General features: G+C 43.0%; 2 protein-coding genes across 4 annotated transcripts; both read right to left on the bottom strand.

Annotated features, from left to right (window-relative positions):
* Positions 1-359: 359 nt before the first annotated feature.
* ATPAF1 (ATP synthase mitochondrial F1 complex assembly factor 1) lies at positions 360-8,978 on the bottom strand. 3 transcript variants are annotated; one of them, XM_065739388.1, is made up of 9 exons: positions 8,798-8,978; positions 8,596-8,704; positions 7,507-7,557; positions 6,712-6,774; positions 5,625-5,675; positions 4,437-4,484; positions 2,526-2,621; positions 1,856-1,963; positions 360-1,129 (listed from the first exon to the last, which is right to left on the bottom strand). In XM_065739388.1, the coding sequence occupies exons 1-9, from the start codon at positions 8,968-8,970 to the stop codon at positions 935-937; spliced, it is 894 nt and encodes a 297-aa protein (XP_065595460.1). In that variant the 5' UTR covers positions 8,971-8,978; the 3' UTR covers positions 360-934. The 3 variants fall into 3 exon arrangements, with proteins under 3 accessions (XP_065595460.1, XP_065595454.1, XP_065595446.1); XM_065739382.1 differs by lacking the exons at positions 8,596-8,704; positions 8,798-8,978 and adding an exon at positions 8,438-8,535; XM_065739374.1 differs by lacking the exons at positions 8,596-8,704; positions 8,798-8,978 and adding an exon at positions 8,438-8,535 and having other exon boundaries at positions 6,712-7,557.
* A 2,037-nt stretch (positions 8,979-11,015) lies between these two features.
* On the bottom strand, positions 11,016-23,593 carry EFCAB14 (EF-hand calcium binding domain 14). Its single transcript, XM_065739244.1, has 11 exons — positions 23,321-23,593; positions 23,040-23,188; positions 20,073-20,218; positions 18,098-18,196; positions 15,956-16,066; positions 15,406-15,471; positions 14,363-14,554; positions 14,100-14,180; positions 13,087-13,198; positions 12,345-12,476; positions 11,016-11,506 (listed from the first exon to the last, which is right to left on the bottom strand). The coding sequence occupies exons 1-11, from the start codon at positions 23,500-23,502 to the stop codon at positions 11,331-11,333; spliced, it is 1,446 nt and encodes a 481-aa protein (XP_065595316.1). The 5' UTR covers positions 23,503-23,593; the 3' UTR covers positions 11,016-11,330.
* Between the last annotated feature and the right edge of the window lie 430 nt (positions 23,594-24,023).

The following is a 24,023-nucleotide window of genomic DNA, read 5'->3' as shown; positions in this document are numbered from 1 at the left end:
TAAAGCAGCTGCGCATATCCACACCAACGCATTTTCTCCAAGAGTTGTCATTTAGCAACTGCATGGTGGCTCTCTGTTATTATGCCATTTCATCTTGCTTTCATCGTAGATAGAGGCTTTCCTGATACAGGAACAGGAGCTATTTTTCATCCCTTTAAACACCATTTGTAGAGTTGGCTGAGTAGATGCCAGCCTGAGAAAAATCACTCCAAAAAAGCATGCAGTAATTCCTCTTCTCTACTTAAAAATACACAGAAATAAAAACATGCTTTCCTGCTCCTCAAAAAAAAAAAAAAAACACTGCTCAGAAACCCAACAAGATGAAATGAATGTACCAATTAAGAAGCAAAACACTCAGAACAAATCCAAATCACTTTGTTCTTCAGTCCTGAGAAAAGCACAAGCCACAGTACACATCTGTACAAGGAGCCTCACACACAAAGCAACAATGAGAAGCCTGTTTCAGACCATCAGACCTATTCTTTTTTCTTGATGGGCAAGTCTGTGTAAATTCCTCACAAATTAAAAGCACTAGACCATGCAATTATAATGGCAGAGGGCATTTTAAACGCATACACAGAGAAGAAACATTGTTTGCTCACTCTTGATGTCTGCACACTTCATTACAGAGCTGCCCTTTTGACATTTCTGATTTAGAAGTAAATACAGCACGCAGTGTAAGTCAGAGAAGGGAGAATAGCTCATTCTGACAAAGTTATGCTGAAGTGCAGTGCTCCAGTCCAGCAATTAGTTACCACTGCTCAAATGACCCCAGTCCACATCTTGCATCAGTGCCAGACCCACGCGATGACCACAGTCCCAGGATGTTTCCAGATCCCTTTATAGCCAATCCAAATTCACAAAACAAAAGAGGTGGGAACCATCCCAAATGAGAACCCCTGTGCTGCTGGCTCCTTCACTCGCAGGTCAGGCTCTATGACTTGTCAGAAACCTGATTAGGTCTCAGTGCCTTTCCAAGGCCGCTTTGCTCAAGTTCTGCTATAACTGACATGTATTTAAATTCGCTGGATCTGTGGTTGAAGGTCTCCACTAACTCATAGGTCTCAGAACGATCCGTTGCATAGAAGAGCTGCACCTGATTTGCCAAGCACTGTGCTTCATGGACCACCTGCAAGTTAAAAATGAAGAATCTGTCACCAAGTTTTGCTGTTTCCCATTGAAAAAAGATTCATTTGGGGCTGAAAGGGTGCAGTCCTACTCACTGCCATGAGTCCTAGATCCATACTATTATAGATATGCAAATAACAGTACATCCACACATCAGGGAAAGAGCAGAGGTACCCAGGAACTCAACACAAAGCTCTGGAGGTATCTTGCTTTGACCAGTGCTACTAAACTTCACAACACTGCTTTAACTTGTTGGCAGGTAGAGATCATTTCCATTTAAATCTGCTTCCGTTAACAAGACCAGAAACATTTTTCCCAACATCTCACAAAAATAAGCTATAATAAACACAGTAAGAAAAAAATTATGTATGAACTACAAACACCAGACGGGCAAAGATTGCTGATTTCCTTCTAACCTCCCCTAGATCACTAAACAGATTAGGTTAAAGAAGTCTAGTACTATTAGAGAAAGGGTCTTTTTAAGACCCTAATTTGTTCTCAGTTCATAAAAAACAGAATCATTTGGGTTGGAAGGGACCAGTAAAGGCCATCTGGCCCAACTTCTCTGCAGTGAACAGGGACACCTACAGCTACATCAGGTGCTCAGAGCCCAGTCCAGCTTGACCGGGAGCATCTCCAAGGATGGAGCATCCATTGCATCCCTGCACTATCTATAGGAGAAGCTGCAGTATAAAATGAAGGAAGTCAGCAAGCATTTCTCTCTTACCAAGAACTTGGAATCCATTTCCGCAGTCATTAGTACTATTCCTTTCTCCTCCTGCAGCTCAGGGTAATGGTACAAGACCAACTGGCTTGGAGCAGCTTCACCTTGGGTCTGAAGGAAGGGAAGAAACTTGTTAGCATCCCGTAAAGAACCTCAGCTTAGTTTTACTGCACATTCTGAGGTTTGATTATAAAACCTTTGAGTTTTTCTGTAGCAGCTCCTACAGAGACCGCCATTTTCCAGGGCTAAGTGGCAGTTCTAATTAACAGTTCATTATTCCTGGTACAAACAGAAAAAGCAATTTGAAGAGTTTGAGGTATTCTTAACTGAAGTGCACTTCACATTTAAAATCATCTGCTATTTCTAGAAAGACATTGCATTTCACAGCATCCACTGGTATTCTAAGAAGTTTGTGCAGACAACTCAGGAACGCTTGGCTCTTGTTTCTCTGCTGAAACTGTTCAATTTCTACCTCATTCTCCCTTAGAAGAAAAAGACACTTAGTACCATAAATATACTGAATGCCCATAATTAAGGACAGTTTTTCACTGATAATTGTTTTCAAGTTAAGCTAGATGTGTTCATCAAGTCAGTAAATATTATCTCTCAATATATTGATATATATTTTTCCAGACCCCAAGCAATCTTTAGACTTGTTACAGTAAATACTCACCTGAATGTTTATTAGAGAAGTAAAGTGCAGTTCTGTTCCTGACCACTGCCCCACAAAGAACTCATAGCCTTCTTTCCTTGGCAAAGCATATAGAAACTGCAGAGAAAGGATAAAGAATGCCCAATGTCATGCTGGCCTCCAACATATACTCTTTAGAGAGAAGCACAACAGAAAAAAAAATGGCTTCTGCTCTATTATTTCAGTAGTAAATCATCAACATTGAGACATATAGCTATCAGTATTACATGAGACAAGGGAAAGCACTGCAGAGAACATTCAGTCCGACCTGTTAGCTCTCTTCTAAAAAATTAACAGTAGTAGAAATGGTCAAAAATAAGACGAGAAACATTCAGTTTCCAGTCCTGTACAGTTACCTTATTAACAGTTCCACAACAGGAGGCAAGCATTTTCTGTCTGAGACTTAGAGTCTGTTTGGCTCCACAAGGCAGGGACTTGCTCATTTTCCCACACCAAGAGGAAGGACAGTATAGGAGCAGGAAACAAGCAGGATATTTGACTAAATGCCAGTGGACTGTACAGAAACAAGCTGAGAACTGTAACCAACTTCCCAGGCTCCATGTAGCTCAGGAAGCCAGATATATTTGATGCTGGCGAACAGTACACAAGAACAAGCCATCAATCTGATAAAGTTTCTCACCCAGACCTACAGTGGCACAAAGCCTAGCTACCCTTTGATTATATCTATGAAGCAGTGAAGGATTTAATTTCTATCTTAGCAGAGAGCAATCTGCACAAAGCCCACGCTTCACTGCACAAATTCCTGTAAGAACACAGCACCTTCAGCAGAACACAATACTAATCCAGCAGCACGTGGTACAGAACTGAAGAAACATCTTGTTGGCTGTTCCTATCCTTGGCAGTTCAACTTCTTCAAAGCTGCAGTTATACTCTAATTGAGGCTTACAAGATACCTACCAGCCCCCAGGAGAAGCAGTGAACTCTAGCCTCAGGAATCCTCAGTACTTTAAGCTCTGTTGTACTGTCACACACATAAGATACATCCCACAGAATATTTATTCTGTGCATGTAACAAAGGATTCAACTACAGCCAACTCCCCCATTCCTTCCCTTGTCACAACCCTTTGTGTTACAATGCTCTGTAACGGCACTTACACAGAACACTATTATTTATTGTAGTTCTCCCTTAGAGATATTTCTGCTTTTATTTACTTCCAGCAAGCAAATGTAAGATGAAACACAAACAACTTGCATCAACTGTGAGACAGGAGAACTCATGTTCTCTAGGTACATGCAGTATAACAACACTGACACGTAGCTACAGCTACCAGGTTAAAACATGGGCACTCTATGTATTAAAGAGAAATACAGAAGCACATCAATGGAGCTGGCCTACACAAAACCGCATAGAAGAGATTTAACCACAAGACATCAGTCAGCAGAAAACAGGCATGCAGCTGCACTTTAGAATAAGGGTGGTGAGGCACTGGCACAGGCTGCCCGGAGAGGTGGTGGATACTCCATCACTGCAGACATTCAAGGTCAGGCTGGACAGGGCACTAAGAAGCTGATGGAGCTGTAGGTGTCCCTGTTCATTGCAGGGGAGTTGGACTCAAAGGCCTTTAAGGGTTTCTTCCAACTCAAACTCCGTGATTCTATGAAATCATTCCCTGGGAGATCTTGTGCTTACATTTCTGAACTCTACATCCCTTCAATCTAGACACCTGACACCTGGATCAAACCATTCCTTATACTTGACTAGCCACTGCTTTTCTCTGAACACTACGACAAATATTTGCATGCTTGCATTTTACTTATCACGCCGATATGATGCACACGAACAAAGGAGGGTCAAAAGTTTATATATTAGGCTTCAGACAGAAATGCATGACAACTATACATCACCACCACATGAATCTCTGCCAGACGTACCGATGGACACTTCTGGGCTCTCTTCCATATTAAATCAAACTTCTCTGCCTTTTGGGAAAGAGAAAGAAATTACGCTTTCATAACACAGCTGTGGATGCAGTCACTACTCAGTAACATTTCATTAACCTCTACAGAAAGTCTCACTGTACAGTTAACAACACATGCACAGAAAATTACACAAGTGCTTCGTTACTTAAATATCACTGGTACCCAACTTGAACAACACTGTCTCCCAGAGGCAGCAGGAAACTCCTTGGACCCACAGCTCTTCTCATTGGAGGCAGGGGGACATGCCTTAGGTTTACACTGTGTCCTTTTTAGCAAAAGTGTGGCATCAACAGCAGAGCGAGATGATGCATCCTGGGCCCCAAACAATGGATTTTACATTATCATTCATGAGTGCTAAAATGCCCAGCAGATATTTAAACAAAGTATTTATTGCTTCAGTCAGTTTATATTAAAACCACAAACATATCTGGCTTGATGAAACCCAGCTGTCTCATCCACACATCTCTTGCGCTCCCCCAAATCTTTTACCAGCTCTTTTCCTACCAGCACTTTATTAATACCTACTCTAAGGTGTTCAGGAATGAAAACATATGCTACTCATCAACACAAAATTCCTCCATCTGTGCTCTCAAGCACTTGAGAATTATGTGACGCCTTTCTTCCAACCAACAAGAAAACTTCTGGCAGAAGACATAGCTTTTCCCCCCTTTAATAACAGCACAAACTAATTCACAACGTGCCTAAAATATGGTTTGTATTATAGCTTTAAAAAGCTCCCAGAGCTTCTCTAAAGCAGCACAACAAGGAGCAGTGCCGGCCCCACTCACAAAGGCCTACGCCATCTTAAGCCCATCCCCAAACTGAAACCAACAGACACAACCACCTTTCAGCTTAATGCAGAATAAGAGCAATTAACAGCTGGTAAAGTTATCAGGAGTAAGAAATATGATCTTATCACAGGAAGCACCACACAATCTCAATGAGCAACAGCATTGCTGGAAGCTTGGAAATTCAGCCCAGGTGTGCAGAAAGAATTACGAGCTTTGACAACAACCAACAGGAGGGGAAAACAGTAAGATAAACGTTTTCAGAAACAAAGGCCTTTATTCAGTGCGAAGCTCTTCCTGGCAGGAAAGAGTTTCTTGAATCCTCATTTTCTTTCACAGAGGGACTACTTACAGGAATAACAGCATAAACGGTATCTTTTGCAGAGAAGTACTGAGTCCAAATCTGTAGGAAACAAAGGAAATCATTTACAATTAAAAAACGAGCATCTGGCAGGAACATTAAATGCTTTAAACAGAACTGCATTTGTCAACTAATCTTTGTCAGCACTTTGAGGGACCATCTTTCAGCCAGGCCTGACCGACAACAGCAGAAAGGTGGAACAGAAAGAGAACCAGATAAAAGGAAACAAAGTGCAAAACATCAGGACACTAGGAAGAGTAACTTGATTCACAGTTCTTAAAACAAATGTACCCTCCACCTTACAACCTTAACCATCTTTATGAGTAGAAATCTCCTCAACGACAGATAATACAAAGAAAGAAAGAAGATGCCACAAGCTCTGTTTATATTCCTGCAAAACAGGCGTAGCTTAATCCATACAAGCTACAGTCATGCTTTCCCCCCGTGGGGTAAATAACTCCCAAGGATGGTACTTCACAAAGAAATAGTATAAATGATGGTATATTTTGAGTAGTTCTATATAGATAGTACACAAATAATACAAAAGAGAAGATGGCTCACCTTCAAGGCTCACAGGGGACTCCACACAGGAGGGATCTCTGAGAAGAGATCCTTCCCTGGTGGTGGTCAGCCCTTAAATGGGGTTTGGGAGCGGTGGAGCCAGGCTCCACCCCTTCCAATCACACAGGTATATCACCTCCACCTGTGCCCCATGGCTGACTTGGTGCTCACCTCAGGTGACCAATCAGTGGTTCAGGCCGTGATTCAGCAGTTTCCATACACCCCCTCACATGAGCTTGCTGATTCCAGCTAAACAGCTCCATCTTAAACAGCTGCTATGAATTACAGCAGTGATACCTTTTGAATGATCAAATACATGGCAGGTAGCCTTATCTACAAATGTGAGAGAAGTGTCATTTACTATTGATATGCATGTGAGCGTGGCTTTTATAAATCTGCACCCATAGCCACGTTTCATTTTTCGGTCTAATAAGGCTGAAGGCTTTAAGTAATATTTGCATTCTCACATTATTAAGCGTAGATGCGGAGCAAACTTCATGCCACTTAAGTCCATTACCTGCTTTATTTCTTCTGCTGATTTCTCTTTCACCATCTCAACATTAAGAATTGAATCAAGCGTCTGCAAGAGAAAGCACACGGAATCTGGCATAGTGACAGTTCTGACTCAAGTGAGATTTCAGAGTGAATGGATGCCACTACAGAGAACAAAATCAAGCAAGAGCAACTTAACTCAATTTACAATCTTAGTTTTCTGAATTGCCATTGAAACTACTACAGTAACATGCTGGAAAGTGGATTCATAGACTGAACCACAACACAAGAGATTCTGTCAGGACAGAGAATACGCTTTACTCCAGTTCTGCAGAGCTCCACAAGAGTGGAAACATGAGCTGCAGCCTTTTCCCTTCACCCACCTCACACATGCTCTGCTGGCAGCTTTACAAAGAGAGCCTGCCAAAATACAAGAAAGTTAAAGAGAATAAAACCATGCTCCTGTCCCTCTTCTGGCTGAACTTTGGAAATATATCTAAGCTCTGTAGAGGTACCTTAACCCTTCTGATTTATTACTGGGAGCTTTGAGATTCCTTGGCTAGCAGGAATGTGCAAGATGTCACAGAAAAGGGATGGGATAATAAACAAAGAGTGCCAGGAGTTTTAAGACTTGAATGCAAACCTAGTAGTAAATGAATCCCAATCGTAAATGAATATCTGCTAATGAAGTGCAGCATAAGGAAGATTACTTGTACCTCAAATGCTCTTGGCTGAAGCACTGGTGGTAACAATACACCAAATTAACGTCCACCCTTCACTCGCTAGCACATCCTCCAGCACTTGGGTTCATTTCCCTTACCTTATCCCGTGTGAATCCTCCCTTTGATGCCTTTGTGCCCAGACCTTCTGCCTAGAAGAAAACATCATTCTTTAATTTGCTTACAGCTGATGCTGTCATATCGTTTATATGCCATCTCTGCCATGTGTATCATGCTGCTGACAACACCTTCTGAGTAGGAGCTCCACTTCAAGATACTTAGACTGCTGCAGTGCATTTTATTACAATCAGTTATTGATTTGGAGAAGTAACAACAGCGTGAATTATGAATTAGGTGCTCAGAAAAGATTTGTTAAGGCAACATATTACTCATTTTGCATCCAGTATTACTGAACAGTTGTTGTTTTCATTCACTCCAAAATGATAAATCATAGAATCACAGTTGTTAACGTTAGAAAAGATCTCTAGGATCACCCAGTCCAACCCCAAGCCATGCCACCATGCCCACAGACTGTGTCCCTCAGTGCCACATCTCCAGAGTACCAGATCACCTTCAGGGATGGTGACCTCACCACCACCCTGGACAGTCTGTGCCAGTGCATCATTACTCTTTCTGAGAAGAAACTGCTCCTAATATCCAACCTGAACCTCCCTCAGTGCAATTCCCTCTTTTCAATCTGAACAATCCCATTCCCTCAGCCTCACCCCATAACACTAGCACTCCAGACCCCCGACAGCTCCATTACCCTTCAGAGCAAGCTGACATCACTCTACCCAGACAAACTAATCTGGAACTAATTAAACACCTAAAAAAAGCCCATAAACTTAGAAACTACAGCCTAAAAAAAACAGCAGAATAATGCTGGCATGATATTTTTAGCCATTAGAGAGCAAGATGTGGGGCTCCTTTCCAGGTTTGTAGCTTTGTGTTGATCCTACATGAATAACAAAGGTATAGAATTATTAAGGTTGGAAAAGACCTCTAAGATCTTCTGTTCCAATGCCCACCTACCAGCAATGCTTCCCCACTAAACCACGTTCCTTAGTACTCCATCTACGTGCTCCTGACAGCTGCAGGGACCGTGACACCCCATCCCAGGCTGCACTGGATGACCTCTGTGGCCTTAACGATTCAGTGACTCCACGAATGACAAGGAAAACCGGCCTTGCCTTTTCTTCCACGCGTCTGACAAACTCCGACTGCTCAGAATAGCCCACCGGCTGCTTTTTCACCTCATTCCTTTTTTCCATCCGCGATTCAAACACGCGCGGGTTGGACCTGAATCAGAAAACAAAGGAAACCGTGAACACTGCCAGCTCGCTAACCCCAGTCGCAATCCCCCCCCCCCCCCGGCCCCCCAACCTCCACCACCTTCGCAGCTCCTGGATCTTATGGCGGTATTTCCCATAGAAGGGGTTCTCCTCCAGCACCCCCGGCCCTGTCAGCCCTCGGCACGGCGGTGCCAGCAGGCCGAGCGGGCGCAGCGCAGCCCGGCTCCGCAGCACAGCCCCCAGCCCCCAGCCCTGCCCCAGCGGCCCCGCCATGCTGCCTCCCCGGTCCGCCCTCCGCAGCGCTCCGCCCGCCCCCGGCGCCGCGCCGTTCCGTTCCGTTCCGTTCCGCCGCAGGATGAATGAGAGCGACAGAGGCGCATCGCTACCAATGAGTTTTTTATTGAGATCGGTTCCAAGCGACATGAGAAAAGCGTTTGGGCCGCCTCTGCTCGTCCCGAGTCCCAGCTCAGCCCCAGCGTGCCCGCTGCTGCCGTGAGCTCACTGGTCTGTCCAACTTCAATGGTTCTCTGATTTCACCGCTCGGTTTCAGACGTCTCTCCTAGGACTTGCTGCCAAGGGCAGACACCTCTGGCTCCCGCACAAACACGCCCTCTGCCACGAGCACACAACAAAGCACGCGGGATAGAGAGCGGAGGCACAGCAGAAGCCCTGCAAGCATCACAGCAGTGCTCTGAGGCCACAACAAGGAGCTACCAGCAAGCCCAGGCCAAGCAGAAGCTGCTGCTGTTAAAGCACAAACGGCAGTGAAACAGCCATCAGCAATCGGCTGCACTGTGCACACGCACATTAAAGCAGCATCACAGACAGCTGTGCCTTAATGCCAGCTGGTTACCAAAGGAGCTCCTTGGCTGCACACAGAGGATGCTGCTATCTCAGCAAGCTCTAGCTGACAACTTCACTATTGCTGCTGAAAAGCCTTCAGAAAGCAAAGCACAGGGTAACAAAATAAAACAGCAGTAGGTTCACGTGGCGATACAATAATCAATTTTTAAGGTAAATTCCGTACAAACCAAACTTCCAAAAATATTTTGCAAACTCTGGCATATGGCTATGATACAGTATGTACAAATAAAATACCAGAATGGTTACATTTTATTGCTAGGGTTTTATTATTATTTGGTTAAGGAGTTGTGCGGAAGTGTATAAAAGGGTGTGGGAAGCAGCAAGAAGCAATGCTGGCTTCTTGGCCTCTTAAAGCCAAGGTTGGTTGGATTTGTTCTGAAACACGTCACATCAAAAGCAGCTCCTTACTGGGTCATGTCTGCATTACCCAAATAGGAGAGAAGAGCAACAGTGAGAGAAGCAATGGGTAACAGGGTTTCATTTTGCGCATTCCTCCACTGAGACAGACTTCCAGAATACAATTATTCATAAAACTACAGACATCCAGCCCAAAGCTACATAAAATTCAGCAGCTACGAACTGACGACTTCCACATGAACTGATGTTTTGGTGAGGTGGGTACATTCAATTCACTAATCATGCAAAAAAATGAAAACTCCCAAGAAGATTAGTGATATTGTGAGCAGAACCATCTGATTTGGCCCCAATCTGGCCTGCTAGATAATACCTCCTGAAAAAGTATTTTTTTGTGTGTCCCAGGAGCTTTACTCAGGGCACTTCATCAGTGACCTCAACAACAGTGGGTGGAAGAAGCCAGGAGCAGCAGCAAACCTGATCACAAGGTCTGCAGTAATCAGCAGTGTGACTCAGCACACCTCTACCACCTGCACAGGGAGCAGGGTGAGAGCTATTCAGCTGCTACTTGGCAGGCTGCATTGCAAACTTTCACCTCCTAAGTATCTGTTAAAGTTCTTCAGTAGCTTTTTTCTTTTTCAAACCAGATAGGCTTATCTTAAAAAACGTAATCTGGATGCAGTACAGCAATGCTAAAAGAATGCTGAAGTGAAAACCCAAGCACTTGGTACGTAATTGCTCCTGTAGGCTCACGATATAAAAACACATTCAACTCTTCCCTCTGAGAGTAAGTCCTGCTATAGATGTGCACGGTTCCTCTCTCCTTCCTTCCTCTGCCTAACTCCAAACACGTTCATGGATGTACTTAGTTAAAACTAGAATTCAGCTGAAGCTCTCAACCACTCCTCTTAGGCTCGAGTCTCTCATTATAAACGGTGTACCACCAACACAACCCCTGACACTAACTTCTCCTTAAATGTGCATAATTTAAGCTATTTCAAATATTTACAAGCAGAAAAAAGCCCATCTTTACAAGACAGATTTCTTTCTGCTTTACATAAAGTGCAGCTCTCTAATTTAAGGCAAATTTAAGTCAAATATAAAACCATAGTTTTATTTCTGAATGTACACATTTTAAATTAAAAACAAGAACTCCCTCAGAAAGAATGACCAGCAAGTGCTTCTAAACAAGCTTGGGAAATTTCTGGATTGTAACAGAGTCCCAATATTATGTCATATCGACATATAAATCTGTAAATTCTTCTCCAATAAATGAAAACAAACAGAAGAGATGTCAATGTGTACAGTAATTTCACTCCAAAGGTCAGTAAAACACTGGGAAAGTGCTTTTTGTGTCCCATAGTTTCCTTTAGCTACAGTAGAGTTCCTCAATATCATATTTCTAAACCTCTATCCTATACACCCAAAGCAAGTCTCAGTTCTTCTAATGAGTATTTCTCATCACCATCTGTGTCAGATTTCTTAAAGATCTGTGACTCTTGGGCTGCAAAGCCCAGCAGCTTTTGAAGATCTTCAAATGACAGTTTTCCATCAGCACCTTCAGGTGCTTTGTCAAACAAATCCTGAAGATCTGCAAAGAGAACAATGATTTAGAAGTAAATCTTTGAAGCACACAGCAACATTGTACAGGTTACTCTTCCAGTTTTACTGCATTATGTGTTACCACCTAGTCATTAAGTAAAGAAAGCATCTCCAAATACATAGTTTGCCTTCTGTGCTGTCAGTAATAGATCAGGAGAGGAAAAAAAATATGACCATCAACATTTCTTAATCAAATCTTAAAGAAATATAATGAAATCCCTATTTCTGGCCACAGTGAATAGCCCATTCTATCACTACCAACTGCACACAGATGTAGCTATCCTTCAAAAAAGCAAGCTCTGAATGACTGTTGCTGTAACGACAGCACTGATCATATAAAGGGAAAAGTGTCTATTCGCTTCCTGATGCAAAGCAGTGCCCTTTCAGTACGTGAAGAGACTGAACAGCACGATCCAGAAACCATTCATTCCACCAGGCAGCGCTCTCTTAAAGGGAGAAGAAGAAAAACAAGGAAAAAGAAAGACAAACAGACACATCCACACCTAATTCATTTTCCGTCAGCATCCTAATTCTGACCTGTACTACCTCCCCCCACCCTTAGACTCTTGGGCATTTGACACAATACTTCATGCACTCAAAATAAACAACTGGCTCTAATGAACACACCCGTTTAAATCTCCACTGCTTTTTTTGTTTATACATTTTTCTTTTCCTTCTGTTATATCTATGGTTCTCAAGCTTCTCAACTTGACCAAACCTATCACAGAATATCCAGACACTACTGCAATTCCGGTTACACTTAATGACTCCTGAACATCTACGTGAAATACTGAAAAGAGGGAAAGGTCAGCCTGGAGAGAACACACCTTCTATGCTGGAAATTCCTGGTAAGGACAGATGTCTCAGCTGTCCGTTCTTCTCTGTGCTGTCATCAGCTGACCTTGAAGCCAGCCCTGAAAGGTCTGTGGGCTTTGTCATAGTACTCGGACTACTTTCAACTGTTGCAAAACAATTTCTATTAGACTTGTTAATTCCACAGAACTACAGTTAGCAGAAACAATCAAAAATTCCCAAAGAACTAATTCAAATTCTTTTTGCATCACAGATGCTGTATGGGATAAGAATGGTCCAAAACTGTTTCAGAATACAGCGATGCTACGCGCTTTTACTAATAACTAGAAGAATGAAAACCTGATTTCAGGGCAGCTATACAGCTTTAATTTTTCATGCTGTACTTGGGAGATGTATATTTGTAAAGGTCATACACAGGCTGGCAAATGCTTTCCACTTCCCATTCTGGAAGCATTAAACAAGCTTTGGTAATTGAATCTATATCTGCCTGCTTGGGTTGCTTTCAGCATCTTCTCCCTCCCCTAGGGATGTATCAATGTCTCCTCCCATAAGAGCAACTGGTGGAAAAGTCATCTTCAGATTTCTGTGTTCATATATCATTCTCCATGTCTTAAGAGTTGTTTTCTGTGGCTTCAGCTGAACTAATACTCTCCAAAAATTTTAAGTATACTGTAACTTATTCACCCTCATTACTTCTTCTTTTAGTCACACGAGGAACCTTCATTTTTACAAGTTACTGTTACACAACATCCTTACCATTCTTTGATGCCTCAATGGGTCGGTCATCTTCTGGCTTACTTGTGAGTGCATTGAGCAGCTGAAGCTTCTTCCTTAGATTTAATTCCTGAGAATCTCTGGTTCCTGTTTCCTGCGTATGTGGAAAATAATTTTGTTTAAAAACACCCCTTTCAATACATGGAAGAGATTAGAACAAGAATTCACTTGAAATATCCAAGTACTTCTGATGACTTAGCGTTTTCCAGACTGATCAAGTTATACATTATTAACAAGGTTAAAAATAAATTAAAAAAAAAAATAAAAATCCATGGTAACATGTAAGGACTAAATTCATATGGTCTATAAGAAGAGAATAGAACCCCCAAAGTAGGCAAGTATTTTGCAGACACTGATTTCAGAATAATGTGACGTTTGATATAAATGATTAAGATACTGAAAAACGGTACTATCAGAAGTCAACACGTGTACTTGGAATGAACTTTTATACATTAATTGAATTAAATAATTATTTCAAATGTTTACTGCAGCACTGACTGCCTTCAGGTTGGCATCACTAATAGCTCTGTCAAGCATGTTTTTTAAATCTCTCTCTCTTCTGTTCTGATTATAAAACTCCAGATCATAGGTTTCAGTTCACAGCAGTTCAAGCCTGATTTGACAGCACAGCCATGTCACTCATCTGTCTTCTTACAAGAAGATGGAAACTAACCTTAAGAGCACCACCCTGCTGATGAGCACCTGCTACCAAAGTCCCTCACTCCACCAGACAATGGTCTGAACCTCCCTAAACTTTCAGCAACACGGAAGGATATTACATAATCAGATTGACAAGACTTAAACACCAACTCGTCTTCCATCACTTCCTGTCCACAAAATGGGATAGGTAAGCTGTCCTTCTATACTGTGCTTTTAAAAGAAACTGGATCAGATAAGCCTGCTTGCAGGTCCCTCCTCAAGTCTCACTTAAAACATGATTTTAAGACAATGACAGGGTCTCCTAACCCAGTATAGTTTCTGTTTCCTTACTTTACCTGTGGTTCTTCATTTGAATGTGTTTCATTATCTAGCTGATCTTCACTTTCCACTTTGAGAGAGGTAGTTGTATCATCCCCCTATAGTGAAAATGGAAGACAGCTGAGTATATTCATGTACTTACTGTTTTTTATTATAAAGTTTCTTTCTTCCAGATTTTCCAGGTTGTAAGTTTTATTTTCACTTTAGTTAGACCTTAAAAAGCCATATATGTACTGCGTAGAACAAACTGAAATTATCAGACACCCGTGGTCATGCTCACCAGACTGGTAGACAAGTTGCTCCTTTTGTCCAGCTTATTCAGAGCTGCAGGAGTGTTTTCCAACAGCATAACCCGCTGGCTGAGGTTACCAATGGCTGAATCCACATTTAGAAGCTTGATGTCATTCAACTTCTGTTTTGTCACTATGGTATTATTTATCTCCTCCAAAGCTGCATGGAGTGCCTGGCTTTCCTGAAATATAAAACCAAGACATGTTGGTTTACTTGACTTCTGCAGCACTATTGATATTAAAAACACAGTGGCTGACCCAGTTTAACCAGGCACACTTCAGGCTGTCTCACCACAGAAACACTGAAAAACGTTCAACTAGAAGCTTCCAGAAAGTTACTCCAGTTTTCAAAGTTTGACTGAGATTTTCCTCAAGGCTAACCTCACTGTTGTAAATGCAATCAATTCAACTGTGCCAGCAAACACACAAAGACTATTCATCTCGCCTTCCAGAGCAAGCTTAATAACTACACCAATTATTTCTCCCCCCAAAAAGCAGGTACTAGGGTTATTTATACAAAAGATTCACTTCTGAGGAATGTATTGATTATATTAAATATAAATCAATTCAATATAAATCCATCACAAACTATTTGACGTCAGCATGCATACTTCTTTTTTTAATCTCCACTTTGTACACTTTATTATTTCAAGGGTGAACCACCACGTGCCACTCTTAGATTTGCTCAGATTGCCAAGTACCTGCCATAAAACCCATTCAATAAAAAGCTTTTAAAACATCTACATGAGCAAAGTACCCTGTAATTTGTTTGATATTCGATTCCAGACTTTTTACCTTTCACTGAGTTAAATCACACACAGGAAGTTAGAACACTCAGGTTAGAACACTTTCATGTTTCACACGCACAGAAACATACTGTGATTTTATCTTGTACTTGGTTTTGACATATGCCATTTATGTTCTTCATGAAAACCATGCTGGTTTTTTTGTATACTACTACACAGCAAAACACACAAAATTTAGGTACCATTGATACCTATATTTATATTCTTTATAAAAGGGAGAAAAATACCTGTTTGCAATTTTCTGTCTGATTTTTCTCAGTCCTTGGCAGAGCAGTGGAGTGCTTCAGTTCCTTCTAAAGAAAGGAGCAGAAAGTTATGCCTATAAAAAATACTAAGCTAAGAACTGACAGATTATAGCTAAAGCTATTTGTTATTGTTGCTCGTACCTGTTGTTTGTGCAGCATTATAACTAGGCTAATACAACAGCAGGTCAAACTATGTTGTTTTTAATTAAGCCCCTCAATAAGCTCTTGTCCTTTAAAGAAGTATTATGGCACACATTTCATCACTGCCACACACAGTCACATCTAGGAAGTTCTTGCAGCACTCACTAACTAGCTTTTTAAGGTGCAGAAGAAGAATATTTGCAGAGAAGACCTGACTTAAAGGAGTGCTGTATTGAACTGTAAATGAAAAACTATTTATTTGCAGGCATCTACTGAGACTTGGAAAGTGTTTTGAAGACATAAGGTAAGAAGTCCACAGAGCTTTCATGCTTCTTCCAAATGAGGCAGAAAAACTTGGAACACACCCTGTTAAACCAGAACATTTTCTTACCACATCATTCTGGATTATTCCTATGGATTTCTTGTATTCCTCAATAGCTGTGAGTATGTTTTCAACATCATGAGAAACACTGGTAAGATTGCTACCTATGGTTGCTACAGTCTGGAAGAAAGAAGAAGACAAAAATCTCAGCAAAAATCCAATGTTTCAATGTATTGAACGCAATGTTTTGTTGATGAAGCAGCAGGCAGACTGCCTCAGAAGCATGCAGCAAGTTCAGAGGATGCAGAATTTCCTTTGCAAACAAAACAGCAACTGGACCCACGTCACCTTGGCCAAAAAATGCATGCACCCTACACCATGACACCCAAAGAAACCACAACTACAGGCTTCAGATTCCCAAAGCAACGTAAACATTCTGGCATTAAAAAGTAAGTCCTGAGATAAAGACAGTTTTCATTCTCTCTGCATGGAGTGTCAGCATTAAACACACAGATGCTGACATTGTGTATTTACCCTACTCTAATCAGCTTTCTGGCTACTCGGGGGGCACATCACACTGCAGAACCATGCTGAAGGTTGCTAACCTGCTTTCCAAGCAAGTGTTGCCTTTATTTTTTTAATGGAAGAACAGAAGAACCACGAAAACCTCCATGAGTTCTGTGGGTACAGCCCATAACTGTGACACCACTTCTGTTTCTAACTACTGCAGCTTCATTCTTGACTTATAGGCAGGTGATCCAGATACTGCTGGATGCAACAAGTTGTTGTGTAGAATATTTCCTCTGGACCCACCAAAAGCTGAGCCCCCTACCTACACCCAAAGCCCTCCAGCACGACAGAAGCTACAGCATCATGAGAAAAGTTTCATCAAGTTATAGCATCCCCCAGAAGCTGTAGCGTCACCCAGAGGTCTAAAAGAGGCCCAAGTCTTGAAAAGCATTGCTCTTTCCTTGGTATGACACTGAAAAAAAAACATTAAAATCATTGCAATTAAACATCAGAATAGTTTTTCAACACTCATAGTATACTTCTTGGAAGGTTTCCAGGTCACTTTTTACTATGCTAACCTTATAAAACACACATGCAAGCAAGACGGCATCAAAAGAGGAAAGGAAACAGATGCCACATCCGACACCTTCCTTCTGCTCAACAGAAGGGACTGAAATGAACTCTGGATGTTCCTGACACCACCTTTCATTTTCACAAGGTGTGACCAAACAGACTTAACACAAAAAAAAACTCAGCAGATCATTGCAAGCTGAAATTTATTGACCCTAATACTTTGTCCTAACAGTACTGTTAAATGCAGCAAGATAACACCAAGGCAACTACATAAATCACATGCAGGACCTAGACCTCTACTTCTACATGACTTATGACACAGTGGAAATCCAGCATGCTTGTAACAGCAAATTAGAAATTTAGGAAACAGCTGTAAAGTCCTCCCAGAAAAAGAAATCCTAACAGCCTGGTCAGCCAAACCACACTGCTTTACACATTAGCTTGTTGATTACGTGATAGCCTAGTAGGGATAGGAAATAAGAAATGGAAACCTATAGAAGCCACAGAGAAAACTGGACTGACAATTGGCTTTAACAATAAATATTTATACTGAGCTAAGTAACAGAACTGCCATGGAAGACCTGGGAAAGTGTCCACAAGCCTTCCTTGAACCAAAATGAATGGGCCAGTAAAGAAGGTTCAAGCCAACAGGCACAGGAAAACATTGTACTGACAGAGGTCACTTCATATGCTTGTGTCACTCATTTGGGCTCATCCTTCAAGGAACTGACAAGAGACAAGCCAGTACAATGTATGCTTTGCTGTGCACGTACTGCAAAATGCAGACAGGCTTCTACAAGTATCTTAAATGACATTACGAAGATCAGTAGCTGAAAGGAAAGCAACCTCCAAGTTATAGAAGGAACAACATAAAGATAACCAGAAACATATGCCTTTCTGAAAAGGTGGAGCCAAAGCCTTCATTTGTTGTTGTTTTTCTAATTTGTTTACTTATTTTTTAAACGTTTGCAATACATTACCTTAGGAACATACGCTATCAAGAATATGAACTGCAATTTAAAAGCAGTAGAGAAGCCACACATTCAGTTCAGGTAAGTCCTGTTGCAGAGCCCAGCTGCAGGCCAGAACTGCAGGATGCACTTAGCAATACAAATCTATGATACTTGCCTTCTGGAGTTTCTCTACTGTGACAGGAAGAGAAATCAAATCAGAAGCAGACTTTACGTTGGTTTTGAGATGATTTACTGTTGAGGTCAATAGTGATATCTAAAAACAAAGAGGAGTATTTAAGTATTTACAATCAGTCAGCATAGCCCAGATTACGAACTTTCACATAATTAAGGACTTTGTTTTAAACACTAGAAGATAAGACAGGGGAAAAAAAACCACACACACACACACAGAGAACACCCTTGTTTCTAGGTTAGGAGTCAAGCTCCTCTTTCTAGATTAGGAGCCCTGCCAAGGCTATGTTAAAAATTACCTGCCTGTTGCAACAGAAGCAAGATGTTGCTTTTTTATTCAAAATTAACAGAAAAGCATAAGGTACCCTCTACTCATTTTATATTCATCCCCTTACTGACAGGTCTCTGCTCCAGGAAGGTTGTTACTTTATTTCTGTATTACACAAGAAGCCTTTACATAGAGGAAACACTCATCTAGGTCTGCATTTAGCAATCACAAACCTGCCCAACAAAACCATGCAACTTCTCCAAATGAGTGACAGACAAAGAATTTGTACATGTCACTAACACATTCTGTTAAGAAGTGGTTTCTATCAACTGTTTCACCCAGATGGCAAACATGCTGTGAGTCTTTAAAACAAGTTATTCACTCCAATCAAGAGGCTGTCAAACTGCAAGTGACCACAAGCTGGTCCTTAATTGCTGACATTATCATTTTAAGAACAATTTGCAGCCACCAGTAGCTGAAACAAATGAAGGATCAGTTTTCCCATTTTTGAGAACTGAAAAGTAGAGCACATAAAATCCACTTCCTTCTTGCTACAAAAGAGAGTTGTTTTGCATGCTGAGAAAAGGGGCAAGATCCTAGCTTTACAGTAGGCCAACCTGGGCCAGCTGGTGTGCAGGCTCTAGCTTCACAGCTGTGAATATTGGCTGAAATAATTCCCAGCAGTGTATCCCAACAATTCACGGAAAAACAACAACTGAATTCTGGCTGAGACTGTGACCAGACCCCAGAGTAATGTAAGGGCCTGCAGAAACCATGTCCCAAGTATCTTTAACACCAAGGAGCAAATAATAGCCTTCCAAAAGTCCCATTAAGCATCTAAACATCTGTGGATAACATGTATTGTGGGATGCCAAAGAAAGCAAGTCAAGTTTTCAGACGTGTTTATATGCTTCCCACCCCTAAGCACTCCATCACTGCATGGGGATGAAAATAATCCATCTGAGCAGGCACACCAATGGTCTTTAAAAGGAATCAAAAGCACCAGTGTCAGAGGTACACACACCTCTGGATACCCCTAACTGTGAGCAGCTGTGAACTGTCACTAACCTCTAAGCCAAGAGCTTCAATAGGAGCCCTCCTGAATGCTTTGTTTGAAGTGTGAGCTAATACATCAGCTAAGGAAACAGCTTTCTGTTAAGTGGCTTAGATCTACCAGAGTAAACAGAGCTAAGATTTACACCAGCTCAGATTCCAAGCGAGCATTAGCAGATTTTGCATTCACAAGACACCAGTACTTCCTCTGCAGCAAGATCAACTCACACTGATGCGAATTAACTTCTTTCTGTGCACATGAAATGTATGCAGATACTCTCCTTAAGTCTCAAATGTCAAATCTGTCACAGCGAACAGCATAATTAGGCAAGAAAACAAATAACTGCACAGTTCTCTTTTCTTTTTTTTTAAAGCTGCCTCAAGCCTTCCCACCAGTTGCATAACTTTTCCTCTTTGCAGTAAGTCTCCAGTCCAACTGGATGTTCTGTCTTCTTTGGCTTAGTATTAATACACCATTCAACTTCAAAAGTTCAGCATCTGGTCACAAAATCCTCAGAGAATGGCTCATCACACTTCGACGAGCACACAAGATTTTTCTTTTCTGCTAGCAGGTTTACCTTCTCTGTAAACATAACATTCAATTGATTTTTCAGAATTAAGCACTAGTTCTCCTCACCTGTTTATTGATCTCTGTGATATTTATCCAAATTTTACTCAGCCCCAGTTCTCCGGTCTCAATTTGCTCTAGTTGCTTTTGCTGCTGCACCAAATCTTCATTCAGTTTAGGCATTTCTTGGAAGGATGCTTTTTGATTAGACTCCACTAGACAGACAAATAATAAAACTTAAAGAGACGCCCAAGTAAACAATGTCCAACAGGCAAGGAACAAACTACAAGCAGAAACATCTACAGTAGTTGAAGGCAGCAGTAACAGTTTCTACATGAGTTTCTGAACTGAGTATTTGTTTGAAACAGTAACAGTCCTGTCACCTCGGCAAGCTCCAGCAGGTCTTTTTTTAGTGCTGTTATTTGGTGTTACTTTGACAGGGAGATAGGAAATAATAACAACAGTAAACACAAACTGACAACATCACTAGGGCAAAGGAGGCGTGCAAAATGAACCTCAGTGCCCCATAGAAAGGTGATGAAGTGAATTCCAAAGAGATTAACATGATTACAGGCCTTCCACGTGACAGCAAGACAACTGAGAAAAATGGATAAGCTTACACACCAGTATCGGTAGGTAGACAAATCAATTGACACATGCCTTGGAAATCAAGTCAGTTATTACTGCATTTTCTAACAGAGAAGGGGGAAACGCAGCTCAAATGAGTTCTGGTGAACCTGAGAAATGAAGTTCTTCCGGGGGTGCAGTGACTAAGCTGTTCAGCTGCAAGTGCTATTAGGCAACCCTAAATCCTCAGGTATGGGGAAACAAGGGAGCAAAGCTTTTGAGATGGAGATGACAGGGTCCTGCACAACCAGCACCTCTGCTCTGCAGCTCTCCAGCACAAATCACCATCTTCCAGAGCCCAGACTGCTGGCAGCATTGGCACCTTACAGTATGTATCAGGATGAATCTCCACGGGTCATCCACAGGGCCCAAAGGGGCAAAGCCCTCCAGGAGTGCTTGCACTCCATCACTCAAGATCCAAATAATGCTTCTGGTCATAATGTTCTTTAAAGGTGTGCTGTAGCCAAATCAGCCTCAGGTCTGCTTGTGCTTTTGCATACCTTGATACAACTACATCACACTGAATTAGATGTCTCCTCCTGAGACTTCAGAGGCTCTTGTAAAAAGTTTACTTTCTATTTTGCTACTCTCACTGTGTACAGCAAAACCGCATTTAAGACTTCCAGCTTGCTCAAAGGTTGGCAGAACACAAACAGCCATGGGAATCTGTTCTTATGGGGGGAAAAAAATGGAGATGAAGATTCAGAGAAGACGGTTTATCCTGAGCAGCCACAGGAACAACGTGACTTTGTTCCTCCTTCCACCCACCTGTTCCACCAAAGCAGTTTATCTTTTGGAACCAAGTTATTCTTGCTGTCCACCTTTTTGTGGTTGCTGTTTTTGTTTTTAGCGACGTATTTCTCATCCAGCTTCTAGGGATGCTACTTCAGCAACAAGGAAATACAGAACTGTTTTATCACTGCATGAAGGACTTAATGTGCTGGGTTTTTTTCTATCAGAGCTATTGAGAACAAGCACATCTGTGGAGGCCAGACAGCATGCCTGAAGCAAACAACTGCATCAACAAAGATGCTTGTGTACAACAGGAATGATGAAACTTAACTAAAACAAAGCCAACAGATGTCATCACACAAAACTTTTACTGCCAGTACACACCATGACTTCAAGAATACTGGTGCACGAAGACCAGCAGTTAGCTCACTCACAACAGGAGAGAACCAGGGTCAGCGTGCTCAGAGCCACAAGGCAGTTGGTAGCCAGCCAGAAGACTTCACCATGGCAGACAGCTCAGCTGCCAGCTCCTCCCCACCTTGCAGCAACATTACACACCCAACAGGAAGCCCCAGACACCCACAGCTGCAAATTTCTCTGAGAACAGCAAACACAGACTTCCTCAGTATCTCTTTCTGCCATAAACAAGTGAAGCCCCCTGCTTGCCTCCAGCCTGAGCATCCTTAAACTTTTCAGTTCAATTCCAAGAACTCTGGCCTTGTTTTTAAGATTGCCCCAGGCAAAATAAATAAATATAATCCTAACATAAAGATTGAAGTTATGGGACAAAACAGGCAAAACTTCAGCTTTCCTGGGTGCAGAAAACTTCAAGCTTCACTATCTTCTGCTCCTTTCACACGGCTCCTCAGCTTACTGCTGCCTTTTTCAATAGATGGGATTTTATACACTACTAAAACAAGGTACCAAAGCATACCTTGCTATCCAGAGGTAAGGTAAAGTGCACTTCAGGTAAACCTTGTCATTTGTTATACCTCAAAACTACAGTTAACAGTTATAACACTGAAAACTTAAACATTAACTTGAACAGAGGAAACTTGAGACCATCAGCCAAAATGCTCCACATTTCCTCTGGTAAGAATTATGATACAGTCCCACATCATATACAACAGAATATGAACTTGAGCAAACATGAGTCAGTGGAAGCAAGATAAAGACTCCAAAGATATATGGGAAAAATATAAAGTAGCATGTAAATTGCAGTAACATAATTGCAAGTACTAGAGGCTTTTACATGAGCTCAGGACAAGAACATGAACCTCTTTTTTTTTTTTTTTTTTTTTGGGGGGGGGGAAGGGCTGGGGGTAGGAGGGAGATGAAGAAGGATCAGAATTCCCCAGGCTGCTTTCCTAGGGCTGATCACAACTTCTTGTAACAGTGGCTTCAGAAGGGAGCACTGCTGAACCCAAAGCAGGCCTTTCAGGAGCACGTACATACAAGTGGCTCAGTGTCCTCCTTCCTTGGGAGGTACCAGCAGACAAGAATGCATGCTGCATGCCTCAGGCTTGCTCAGCCTCCAACTATTTTGGGTTCAGAGGACTCCCCGAGTCACAGCAGTTTGTCAGCTCTGTGCTCCAAGGCGCAGAGCAGCAGGTGGGCAGCCAGAGCGACCCGTGCTACCCAAGGGGAACACGCAGCAGCACGGCCACGCGTACTTACTGGTTCGGAACTTTTCCTCGATCGAATCCAGGTTCTCCTTGAGAGCCACCTGCATCCAGGCCAGGCCCACACAAGCCACCACGCAGGCGGCCAGGATGACAAAAGTGCAGAGCGGGTAACAGAACTTGCAGCAGCGCAGGCAGTCCCCCCTGGGTAAAAGCACACAAGCACCCCAAGATCATCACACCGGGCTCACCCCACTCCTCAGCGCCACATCCCCACGGTCCCCGAACACCCCCACGGACGGTGACCCCGCGGCAGAGCTCTTCCCCCTCCCTCACTTGACGCAGCGGACCCGGTCCCCTTCCATCGCGAACTCGTCCTCCTCGGAGCTGGACTCGGACTCGGAGGCGGGCGGCTCGGTGCGCAGCAGCCGGTGCCCCGAGCCCTTCTTAGCGGGCTTCTTCCTGCGGCCGTCGGCGGCCAGGCCGATGAGAGCGTTCAGCTCCTTGCGCTTCTTCATCCTCTTGTGCGGCGTGGGGGGCGGCGGAGCGGCCGGCGGCTGCCCCTCGCTGCCGCCGCCGCTGCCGCCGCCTCCCCTTCCTCCTCCTTCCGCCGCCGCTCCCCGGCTCGCCAGCTCCGCGGGGCCCCGCCGCGGCTCGCACACCGGGCTCCGCGGAGCCGCGCACCGGTCGCCGTCCCGCCCCTCGTGCGCCAGCAAGCCGCGCTCCCGTTGGGCGCCGGGAGCCGCTCCGCCTCTCCGGGGGGTTGAAAACGGGGCGTGGGAGCGCGGGTTCGAATCCCGCCTCCGCCAGGAGCAACCAGCCGCTCGCGGAGCTGCTGAGGTGAACTCAGGGGGAGAATCCGAGGGTTCGAATCCCGCCTCCGCCAGCGTGGCTCGGATGCTGCAGAGGCAGCAACGGCGTCCGCGGAGGAGGTGTGCCCAGAAACGCGGGCTGTAGGCGCAGCGAAGTGTTATCTTGAGGTTAAAACACTTCTACTTGGGGCTGTTACCTCCCATCCTATCGCTAGGCTCAGGGAAGA

Source organism: Cyrtonyx montezumae, unplaced genomic scaffold (assembly GCF_038088225.1).
Source record: "Cyrtonyx montezumae isolate F1298 unplaced genomic scaffold, pur_monq_1.0 scaffold_1, whole genome shotgun sequence".
NCBI lineage: Eukaryota > Metazoa > Chordata > Aves > Galliformes > Odontophoridae > Cyrtonyx > Cyrtonyx montezumae.
This window is presented reverse-complemented; position numbering and strand designations above follow the sequence as displayed.